The sequence below is a fragment of the Polypterus senegalus genome, chromosome 6 (genome assembly GCF_016835505.1).
Source record: "Polypterus senegalus isolate Bchr_013 chromosome 6, ASM1683550v1, whole genome shotgun sequence".
NCBI classification, from domain to species: domain Eukaryota; kingdom Metazoa; phylum Chordata; class Cladistia; order Polypteriformes; family Polypteridae; genus Polypterus; species Polypterus senegalus.
The window spans coordinates 37,048,205-37,060,603 of NC_053159.1; the positions used below are offsets into that span (position 1 = coordinate 37,048,205).

Below are 12,399 nucleotides of genomic sequence, written 5' to 3' on the forward strand. Positions count from 1 at the left end.
ATCCAATTGGGTTCTCAACAATGAGGATCCTGTGAGTCGGATCACCCTGTGGGAATCGCGCCACATGACCATAGTGCTGTAATGTGCCTCATTCGGGACTCCATGAGCAATCGTGCATTCAACACAAAGTCAAACCAGCGGTACCCAACGATTCTCCAAAGAGACACAGTAATGAATGAGTCCAGTCTTCGTCTCAGGTCACTGGATAGCGTCCATATCTCACAATCACATAGCAAGACAGGAAGCACCAGAACACTAAAGACTTGGACCTTCGTCCTTTTGTACAGATATCGGGAGCACCACATACCCCTTTCCAGTGACCTCATGACCCCCTCATGCTCTCTGAATCCGTCTACTGACTTCATAGGAACCCGTCCACAAGGTCAACACTTTCTCTGCAGACAGACATACTGCTGATGGCTGTGCCAAGAGGTCATTAAAGGCCTGGATCTTGGTTTTTATCCAGGACACTCGCAAGACCAGACACTCAGACTCCTCGCTCAGTCTCTCAAGCACCCCGATCAGAGCCTACATTGACTCTGTGAAGATCACAGCATCATCAGTGAAGTCAGGATCAGTGAATCTTTCTTCAACAAAAGATGCCACACAGTCACTGGACTCCACAACCTTGCCCAACAAACAGGTAATAACAAAATTTATAAAATATACAAGCTGAAGTGACCTCTCTTTGGGTAAATTTGAAACAGCAAACTAATCCTCAGTTGAAGTCTCACCGAATGTTTTTTTTTTGTTTTACGATAGAGAACTTTCCAGGTGTTTTTCAGTGGGCGATTTAAAAATTTCAGAAAACTGTACAATGTGATCTATCAAGATCTACTATATATTAAAACTAGCAAAATACCTGCACTTCGCAGCGGCGAAGTACTGCTTTAAAATTTTTATTAAGAAGAAAATTAAACCTTTTTAAACTGAGAGAAAATGTGCCAATAATTATTTAAGGATCACTTTGTATACCACATTGTCAGTTCAGCCCTCCGGTTGTAATATGACCAAGCTGTGCGCTGAGCTTACTCTTGAGCATGCAACGTACAGTTGGCCATGTTAACAGTAATCTTGTTTCAAATCTCACAGCTTGGATTGCTGCTGTCATAATCGGTTTGAGTTTCATGGTTTGTTTCAATTACGTTGGTATTTGTAGGACTTGTGTTGAAGTGACATTCGGCATCTGTCAAGCGTTGTAAGCATACAACCAGTTTCATTGATAACTTCACATCCAGCCTTTGAGAGTTTAAGCATTCATAAACATCAAAGTGTCCACTACTGAAATCGTCACCTGTGAATCTAAGATGTTTAAGAGGCACTGGCAGTTGTCAAAAGGTGTAAAATATTTGGCCATTTCGGTACACTTGAAAGCGACAACTGAACAATTCAGCGGCAGCCATCAACTCACATGCAGAACCATAGGTGAAGGGCTTAAGCATTTCACTCTTCTAGTGCTCCTGTGTAGTATAATTATCTCCTGTACCGTCATCAGTCCACACCTTGAACCTGTCCCAGTCATTTAATACATAAGACACAATGTTCCTCCGGATATCAAGAGTGAGCCTGATATGACCGTGCAATATGTAACACAGAGAATGGAAAAGGCAAGTGCCATCTCCGGGCATGGAAACCACTCGGTAAGTGACAGTTCTTTGATCGATGGTGATCACCTCGATAGACATGTTAATGGGGGTACGGTTGGAATGATAAAGGAAATGGGTACCTGAACAATGTAAAGTAAGTGTAAAATACCTACACAATAACTTTAATCGTAATAAATGAACAATAAAACAGTGGAGAAGCTGTGGATTAAATAAAAAGGATGCAGTTATCAGCAGGGAGACGTGAATACCGTGGCAAAGCAAGGAAGGGAATGTCGAGACTGGAGCGATGGACGGTCTTATATAGGCAGGCAGCCAACAACGTGGGAGGCGTTGGAATGAGGGACCCAACGCCACCTCACACGGTGACCAAGGTGCAGGTTATGGACGTATATATGTACGTAAGTAGGATTCAGTTAGCGTTGGGAACCCGCGTACCAAATGTCTTGAAGATGGGCCCATAAGTAACAAAGACCGTTGAAAAGTTCAATATGGCGGCCGACAGTGGCATCATACCACCGAAATAAGTATGTACATTGGTTTCAGTTAGCGCAGGGAAGCCGCCTACCAAATTTCGTGAAGATGGGGCCATAAATAAGAAAGTTCAACCGTTGTCGACCGTTATGACCGTTACGCATAGAATTTCGAAATGAAGCCTGCCCAACTTTTGTAAGTAAGCTGTTAGGAATGAGCCTGCCAAATTTCAGCCTTCTACCTACACGGGAAGCTGGAGAATTAGTGATGAGTGAGTGAGTGAGTGAGTGAGTGAGTGAGTGAGGGCTTTGCCTTTTATTAGTATCGATATGTGAATACGCCTAAAAGTGATGCAAAGGATGTGGAATTTGTTGGAACTCAAACCTGCATCCACAGCTGACAGGCCAGGACTGAATTTAAAAAGCTCTGCTCTAAAAATTCCTTCTCAGCTACCTTGGTAAGAGCTGACATTACAGCTCTGCTCACCTGAACTAATGTCAGACTTGATTTCCTTACAGGGCATCAGACAATCTGACCCTGGTCAATATTCACTACGTCCCAGCTCAATGTCCTGACATGACATAATTCAAATTATTTGTTATTTTGTCTTGTTTTTACCATTTAACAGTGTATTCATTTTTGTATATTTTTGTGTATTTTAAATTAGCATGGTATTGGACAGAAGAGGATGGGCTACCCCATCAAGCCTGGGTTCCAGTCACGCTTTCTTCCCACTATAACTTATGGAAGTCTGCCTTGCCAGAATTGCTTTGGGCTTCCTCACTGGGGTTTTAATCCTGGAAAAATGTTATGCTGCACTGTGGCAATATCTGCAGTAAAAAGCACCAGAGATAAGTTAACTCTTGCTAACCACCACCTGACATTAAAGGATCCTTTTACATTTTTCAAGTTGGAGTTATTTCTTCACAAGCATGGTACAGATTAATTTACAGCACCACATAACATTGTGTTCTAAAGTGAAGGATGGCTTTCTTTTCTAAATTTTAAAAATGCCCTGCCTATTCCTGCAGCTTATGATGGGGCTTAAGGGTACATGGGTCTTAAAGTGAATGCAAAACCCTTCAAATTTACCAAATATGCCCACTTTGAAGTAGCTTATGGTTTTGAGTTAAGAAAATGCGCCTTCCGCATTTATGATAACAAAAGAAAACTAGAAATAATTATTTTATCACAAATTCTTAGAACTATTTTTCTGGACATAAATGTACATTTCCTGCTTGTTTGGATTCTCACATCCGCAATTGTGGGTGGTGTTCATGACAACCCTAATAGTGCCGAGCTCTATTTTACTTACAATCCTACTTTAGCTTTGACAATTCCGTCTCTGCAGAGATTATGTTCTGGCCACAGTTTGTATCAATGGACATATCCACGACCAAATAATATTGTAGTATTAAAATATTAACAGGCAGCTGAGAGATTGTTGTGTCTGGCGTGGGGAACAGGGAGTCGCACAGAGGACTGGGAATGGATTGACGCTTGGAGAGAGAAAAGAGGTGTTGCCTTGAATGGTTGAGGAGGTAGAAGAGGAGATAGAAGGTGTGAGGAATTACAGCTAAGTGGAAGTCAGGCATGAGAGTGAAAGTTCTGAAAAGGGAAACAAAGTATTTAGGGAGTCTATCATGGCCATAACAATGAGAAGTTTATTGTTAGTTGTAAATAGTTCCTGTTTAATTTCCTTCGTAGACGCTTTGCAATCACTTATTTTGAACTGTTTCAGAAGAAACCGTTTCTTACAGCAGCTTATTTCTCCTGCTGTATCTTCCTTCCAAATCTAGCATGGGGGGATCACTACAATATAATAGCAGATCGGTCCTGCTAAACAGGCCCAAGTGTGCATGTGTGTAAAACCCTGAGATGGACTGGTGCCCTGTCCAGGTATTTTACCTGCCTTATGCCCAATGAATGCTGGCATAGGCTCCAGATACTCTGTAACCCTGCCCTGGATAGGAGGGTTAGGAAGATGAATGGATTATTATTATCATTAATATAGCAGAGAAAAATATATGAATAGTGTCTCCATGCCCAGCTGGGACACCCGAGGGGACCAGAGGAGGGCTGGTGCCTCCTCCCGACCACGAGGGGGCGACTGCCCTGGTTTTGTTGGTGGTCACGGGTAGGGGGCTTGGAAGCCCAACCCTGTAGGGGCCCGTGGCCACCGCCAGGCGGCGCCCCTGTGCCTGAAGAACCCTGGAGCCCAGCACTTCCGCCACATCAGGAAGTGCTGGGGGGAAGAAGAATGGGGACACCTGGAGGGCTTCCGGGTGTGCAGCCGGCACTTCCGCCACACGGGGGCGTGTCCAAGGAGGAGTGCCGGGAAGCAGCTGAAGCCCATCCGAGGTGTAATAAAAGGGGCCGCCTCCCTGCATTTGAGGGCGGAAGTCGGGTGGAAGAGGACGGAGCTGGAGAGAGGACTGGAGGCGGCCAGAAGAAAGGCACGAGTGACTGTGTAAGAGGCCTGGACTTTTGGGGAATCGGTGCTGGAGGCACTGGGTTGCTGCACTAAACTTGTAAATATTGTAAATAGTAGTGTGTGAATAAACGTGTGTTGGGAGAAACAACGATGTCCATCTGTCTGTGTCCTGGTCCCGTTCCACAATAGATTAATCCTCCTATTGTTTGTCCCACATTGACGCAGGGTTCACTTTTCATTACATTGCATTCCCCTTGGTCCGATGCAGAACATTTTTGAAGGGTGGCACTGATTTTGTGCATATCATCCCTCAACTGACCAAGTCAAGTTAGCATTTCTTTGGGCACCTGCATGGCCACTTTTCATGTGGGACGAAGCACAAGGCCATATGTGGATCAAGTGTGCATACCATCAGAGGCATGTTACTCTATTTGAATAGAATCGTGAATGTAGTATATTGTGGAAAGTAATTTATAATTATAATAAAATGAATATTAGGTGGCAAGGGGGTGCAGTGTTAGCCTTAGGCAAAAACTCCATGAGACCCTCCAACTCACTTTCACCCAGGTCCTGACATGGTAAAATTTGCTACCGTTATTTTAGCTCAAAGTATTAATTAATTAATTAATTAATTAATTAATTAATTAATTAATTAATAAAGAGTCATCAATTATGAACACATGAGTGCTGAGTATCTGTTCTGGGTCAGAATTGATGACCTGGGTGCAGAGAGATGAAATTCTGACTTCTTAAACCCCCGTTTTACAGTTACCCACTTAACTTGTGGCTGAATTGGTACTGCTGATTTTGGCTGACTACAGAGACTGAATGTTTGAATTGTCTAAACAAACTGAGTCAGTTTTCAGTTTACATAATCACTATCAGCGTCCTCCAAAGTGTGTGTTTTACCAATGAAGTCTAAGTTAACTTTACATTTCTGGCAGGTGAACCCCTCTGTACTGCCAGTTGGAACACCTAAGAGGTATACGCTGCAGGACAAACAGCATATAAAAGTGCCCTTGACAGGCAGTGAAAAAGCCAAACTTAAGCACAGAGTTCATCATTTTCTAGGTGTTTTTGGTTGCGTCTGTGCCTTTGGAGTTTAGCTGGTTCACTGTGAGACACTCACATTCAAACTTTCACAGTTGGTTGGATGATTGGCTTCAGGCCTTTGGTGTCTTCTAGTTGGTATGGACATGCTTAATTGAATCAACATTACAGATTCTCTATGACTTACTACTGTCCTGCTTCATCTTTACCTCCTATTCTTGTTTTTCTTGTCGCTTTGTGCTCCCAATGATTTAATGTCCATCCATCCATCCATCATCCAACCCGCTATATCCTAACTACAGGGTCACAGGGGTCTGCTGGAGCCAATCCCAGCCAACACAGGGCACAAGGCAGGAAACAAACCCCGGGCAGGGCGCCAGCCCACCGCAGAGCATGATTTAATGTGTGGATACTGTTCCTAAAGTGGTGTTCCCACACTTAATGTGGTCTGCCACTACACCTCTAGTGGTAGTGCTGTTTTCTTGTAGTAAATGAGACTGGGGTTCACAATGTCATGGATTTTGCTTGTTCTCCCCAGCCTCTCATAGCCTAAACACATGCAGGTTACGTGACTTGGTGTCGCTAAAGAGGCCCCTGTGTGTTGGTCCTGCCATGGGGTGCCACCCTATTCAGGGTTTGTTCCTACGTTGTGCCCATTGCTTGCTGAGATAGGCCCGAGCTGCCCCATGACTTTGCCCTGTACGAGCAGGTTATGAAGATGGATGGGTGTCTAACTGTCATAGGAAGAGCGACGGGCTTCGGGGTGAGAAAAACATCATTTACCCTGACCGGAAGGAATAAGGACTTGTGGACTGTTGGGAAGGAACACCTCGGTCAGGGAATATAAAGGACTATGGGAGCTCCCAGACGATGAGCTGAGTTGGGAGGCAGGGTGGCTAAGCGTCTGGGAGTGGAGGATTTGTTATTGTTCATTGTTTATTGGAGTATTTGGGAGTAGAGGGTGCTTTGTGCACTTTATTATAAAATAAATATAATTATTGGACTTTTACCTAGTGTCTGACGTGGTGTCTGAGGGTGCAAGGGTGCGAGAAGCATCTTAATTTGTTACAATTGGCGTAGCTCCGGCAGGATTCTCTGGCCGTCAGTTTGGCAGAGGACCTGTATTTAAAAAATTTTATTGTGGACAGAATACCCCGGGAAGACATCGTCGACACACACAGGAAAAACACCACTATCCCTGTTTTCAAGTCCGTAATGGGGAAGAAGACAAAGCAGGCGCCAGTCACAGCGGAGGTCTAAAGCTCGGCATTGCCTACGCTCAAGGCGAGCCATGGAGCAGCTACGAGTTTGGGAGAGATTTCCGGAGGAAGGCGTCTCCGGCGAGGTATGTGCTGGGAATGTACTTTACAATTTTTTAATTTAACACATGATGTCCCATGTACATACCTCCCAGATGTCCATCCGAAGGCTCTGCGGGAGGCAGAAGACAAACCCGAAAGCGATGGCGCGCTCTCTTTCAGGCAAACGAGCAACCCGAAGGACTTCCGCATTACGGGTGCCGGCAAGGGACACGTGACCTACCACGAAGGATTCCAGGAAGGTGGCGTTCCATGTTCAGCTGTTTGTGGCTTCACCCAAGAAAAGACGGACTTGGGTTTTCGAAGGGAAAAGGGAGATGAGCGAAGCACGCTCTCCCTACAAAAAGTAAGGAGGTCCGGAAATGACTGATCGGTCTGTCGACAAATTGATGCAGACTGATGCAGTCAGCCAAAAGCGGCACCGCGGTCCTCCAAAAGAACTCCAAATCCCAGGCTCCCTTGCGGGACCTGTCGAAGCACGTGCCAGGAGCGGCGTGTTTATTGGCTCCCAGCCGGAGGGTAAGGCTAATGATGGCTTGGCGTGCCTCGGTTGCATTGAATAAATTTTTGGACGTGCACGAGCTGGAGAAGTTGCTTCAGCCCGTGCACAGTTTTTTACAGGTGGTGCAAACAATCCAGACGATCGTTGCAGACTTGAGAGGAGCGCTGAAAAGCCTATGAACAAATTAAATGAGTACCTGCGGCGATTGTCTCGGGAGCCACCTGTCTTAATTGATTTAGCGGTACAGGTAGGTAAAGCCGGTACCGTATATAATGAAATAGGGACGCAGAGTGACATGGGCCGCGTTTAATCCATAGCGGGTGCCAAGTGGATGCGTGCCCTACAAGAGAGGCGGTACAATAACCGAGTGGCCAGCGGAAGGGCTAATCGATCGGGCAGCTACACAGTGCTGACTCCGGGCGAGACAACCCTAAAGATGCGCCACCGGTAATTTATAAAGTAAAGGGGTGCAGACAGTAAAGGGTCTCTCTTCATCTAGTAGAGACTCAGACTGTGGACAAGCCTCAGATCAAGCAGGAGATCCGAAAATAAAACGGGGTCTCCTGACAAAGAAAGAGAGAAAGCACCATTAGAGGCGGCAGGGGTTTCACTCCCAGCAAAACAAGGGGCGGACCTAACATTTCCTAATTGTTTTCAGTCCCAGGGGAGAATACCAGGAGGGCGGAGGCAGTGCTACGGGTGCGAAGGTTGGGCCACATTTGGCGATACTGTCCTTGGAGAGAGGGGGACAAGATATCAAACTGGAATAATATTCCCCCTAGGTTCTCCAGGGACCAAGATATTCAGATTAATCAAGGCTCAACGGAATGTCCTCTTGGAGGAAGACTTCCCTCTCGGGGCAGGCGCTCGAATCTTTATAATTAAATGCTGGGGGAATACTGTAAGATATGGCCGGCCATGTACCCCGGCCAATACCCCAAGCCGCCAGGTGGAGCCCTCCTTGCAGCATGGAGGTCCCCAGAAGACCAGCAGGGCATTATGGACCATGTAGTTTTTATGCACCGCCCTGCTGGATGCCATGGGGGCCACGAGAGGGAGCTGCAGGGAGGACCGAAGAGTTCTTCATGCCCTATGACCCGGAAGTTCGTCATAGGAAGAAGCGGCGGGCTTCGGGGTGAGAAAAACATCATTTACCCTGACCGGAAGGAATAAGGACTTGTGGACTGTTGGGAAGGAACACCTCCGGTCAGGGAATATAAAAGGACTATGGGAGCTCCCAGACGATGAGCTGAGTTGGGAGGCAGGGTGGCTAAGCGTCTGGGAGTGGAGGATTTGTTATTGTTCATTGTTTATTGGAGTATTTGGGAGTAGAGGGTGCTTTGTGCACTTTATTATAAAATAAATATAATTATTGGACTTTTACCTAGTGTCTGGCGTGGTGTCTGAGGGTGCAAGGGTGCGAGAAGCATCTTAATTTGTTACAATTGGCGTAGCTCCGGCAGGATTCTCTGGCCGTCAGTTTGGCAGAGGACCTGTATTTAAAAAAAATTTATTGTGGACAGAATACCCTGGGAAGACATCGTCGACACACACAGGAAAAAACACCACTATCCCTGTTTTCAAGTCCGTAATGGGGAAGAAGACAAAGCAGAGCGCCAGTCACAGCGGAGGTCTAAAGCTCGGCATTGCCTACGCTCAAGACGAGCCATGGAGCAGCTACGAGTTTGGGAGAGATTTCGGAGGAAGGCGTCTCCGGCGAGGTATGTGCTGGGAATGTACTTTACAATCTTTTAATTTAACACATGATGTCCCATGTACATACCTCCCAGATGTCCATCCGAAGGCTCTGCGGGAGGCAGAAGACAAACCAGCGATGGCGCTCTCTTTCAGGCAAACGAGCAACCCGAAGGACTTCGGCATTACGGGTGCCGGCAAGGGACACGTGACCTACCACGAAGGATTCCAGGAAGGTGACGTTCCATGTTCAGCTGTTTGTGGCTTCACCCAAGAAAAGACGGACTTGGGTTTTCGAAGGGAAAAGGGAGATGAAGCTGACACCGCTCTCCCTACAAAAAGTAAGGAGGTCGGAAATGACTGATCGGTCTGTCGACAAATTGATGCAGACTGATCGCAGTCAGCCAAAAGCGGCACCGCGGTCCTCCAAAAAGAACTCCAAATCCCAGGCTCCCTTGCGGGACCTGTCGAAGCACGTGCCAGGAGCGGCCGTGTTTGTTGGCTCCCAGCGGAGGGTAAGGCTAATGATGGCTTGGCGTGCCTCCGGTTGCATTGAATAAATTTTTGGGCGTGCGAGCTGGAGAAGTTGCTTCAGCCCGTGCACAGTTTTACAGGTGGTGCAAACAATCCAGGCGATCGTTGCAGACTTGAGAGGAGCGGCTGAAAAGCCTATGAACAAATTAAATGAGTACCTGCGGCGATTGTCTCGGGAGCCACCTGTCTTAGTTGATTTAGCGGTACAGGTAGGTAAAGCGGTACCGTATATAATGAAATAGGGGCCCGAGTGACATGGGCCCGCGTTTAATCCATAGCGGGTGCCAAGTGGATCGTGCCCTACAAGAGGCGGTACAATAACCGAGTGGCCAGCGGAAGGGCTAATCGATCCGGGGCAGCTACACAGTGCTGACTCCGGGCGAGACAGCCCTAAAGATGCCGCCACCGGTAATTTATAAAGTAAAGGGGTGCAGACAGTAAAGGGTCTCTCTTCATCTAGTAGAGAGACTCAGACTTTGGACAAGCCTCAGATCAAGCAGGAGATCCCGAAAATAAAACGGGGTCTCCTGACAAAGAAAGAGAAAAGCACCATTAGAGGCGGGGTTTCACTCCCAGCAAAACAAGGCGGACCTAACATTTCCTAATTGTTTTCAGTCCCAGAGAATACCAGGAGGACGGAGGCAGTGCTACGGGTGCGAAGGTTGGGCCACATTTGGCGATACTGTCCTTGGAGAGAGGGGACAAGATATCAAACTGGAATAATATTCCCCTAGGTTCTCCAGGGACCAAGATATTCAGATTAATCAAGGCTCAACGGAATGTCCTCTTGGAGGAAGACTTCCCTCTCGGGGCAGGCGCTCGAATCTTTATAATTCGTAAGCTGGGGAATACTGTAAGATATGGCCGGCCATGTACCCGGCCAATACCCCCAAGCCGCCAGGTGGAGCCCTTACAGTACTTGTCACTTGATTTCATACTACAACCCTGCTCAATAATTTCTCTCACTGAAGCACATGTGTGCATTATCAATCTAGCAGCAGTAGACAATCTTTGCAATATAAATAAATAAGCCCCTTTACAGTAATAGAATAAAAGCAGCAGTAAGCGTGTCATTTTCAGTTGTTATTGTCTAGTTGTCAACAGAGCAACATCTCAGCATTAACTTTCAGCTATGCCAATAATGGGTGCTTGACGATTACTTTTGGAGGTGAATCGACACCACTGAGGCCAACTACCTCCTCCCCGTTCTGCAAAGAAGACAGTCTCCATAGTGCAGAGCAGGCGAATGGGGCACCTGGCAAAGTGTACAGCCGGCCTCCTTTTGAAATCTCATAACAATGGTTTGCTTTTTGCTTTTTTACCTTCTTCAAACAGCAGGGACACGCTGTTGTGCAATATGTGTGAAATTTTAAGTTGAGAATCAAAGCTTAATAACGTTTTTGGCTTGAACAATGGATGTATTTGTTAAGTTGTAAGGCTTTTTCATTCACCTGTGGCCCTGTGTAGCCTTTAGGGATATTGTAAGCTGCCAAAGCAGACAAGGTATTTATAACATTTGTAAAAAAGGCTTTAGAATATAATTTTATTTGGCAAATGAATAGTTAGTATATTATGATTTTGAAGATATAACTTTGACTGAATAATACCACTGCGGTGGGTTGGCACCCTGCCCAGGATTGGTTTCTGCCTTGTGCCCTGTGTTGGCTGGGATTGGCTCCGGCAGACCCCCGTGACCCTGTAGTTAGGATTCAGCGGGTTGGAAAATGGATGGATGGATGGATGGATGAATAATACCAAACTAATCCTTAAAAAGAAACGCTGCACCATCAACACCCACACACCTACTATAAATTAAACTTTGGAGAAGAGTGGAAAACACTCAAAGTGAGTGAACAAGGATGATTTTGGCTTCTCAGTAAACACATAAAAGAGCCAATACCCCCCCAAACCCCCCATTCCAACCCCCAAACTGACAAACCTGTGCTGGAGTACTCAACCACTGTTGGCAGGTACTCATTGCTGTCCAGGTCGATTGGGACAAATGCAGTGTATTTGCTTATTATGTTGCAAGCTTTGCTGGTCTGAATGGCACTGAGCTGGTATCTTCTCCCAGATCCTGTGTACCAAAAAAATGGGGTGAGGCATTTCAGTACTTTAAACCAGTCTTTAAGTCACAAATTCAATACAATCATCACTTTCCATATAAAACAACAGGAATGAAAGGGAATGGGAAACAGAATGATTGCAATGCCTTTCATGGTCAAAACCGTCACACAGTTATTGAGATCAAAGACATAGGAAGCCAAAGTATGAATATTAATAAGAATTTGATAAAGGAAAGTGAAGTGATTAGCACTGTAGCATCGCATCTCCTGGAGAGGGGGTTCATATATTTCACATCTTAGCTGATTCACAATCTTCTCTGGAGTTTATATGTTCTCCCTGTGTCTCTCTTTAATTTTTGTTAAGGTTTTCTGTAGGCACACCCCAGTGATGAGAAGGTCAAGTTCATTCACTATATCAGTGGTTCTCAAACTGTGGGGCGGGCCCCCCTAGGGGAGCACTAAGTAACAAAAAGGGGGGCACCAATATGTGAAAAAAGAAAACAAGAATCGAAAATATGAAAAATACATCTATTGAAACCAAAACAAATTAACTTAAACTACATTCTGGTACTAGAAAAATAAATATAGAGTTAGATAAATGTCGATAAAAGTTAAGTAGGTATTACAAAATATGCATCTATGATATATCATTAATTAAAAAAGAATAAATTGGTATTAGTGGGCTCCTTTCAAAAAAACGTTAGGGGGGCCGCGATTAAAA

At 45.6% G+C, this 12,399-nt stretch overlaps 1 protein-coding gene across 5 annotated transcripts in view; it reads right to left on the reverse strand.

The window, feature by feature from the left end:
- Positions 1-12,399, reverse strand: part of vwa5b1 (von Willebrand factor A domain containing 5B1) — a 173,586-nt gene that overhangs the window by 40,703 nt on the left and 120,484 nt on the right. For all 5 annotated transcript variants that reach the window (XM_039755843.1, XM_039755844.1, XM_039755846.1 and 2 more), the window contains exon 17: positions 11,552-11,689. In XM_039755843.1, the coding sequence (XP_039611777.1) occupies positions 11,552-11,689 (138 nt within the window). The remainder of the gene's footprint in view (positions 1-11,551; positions 11,690-12,399) is intronic.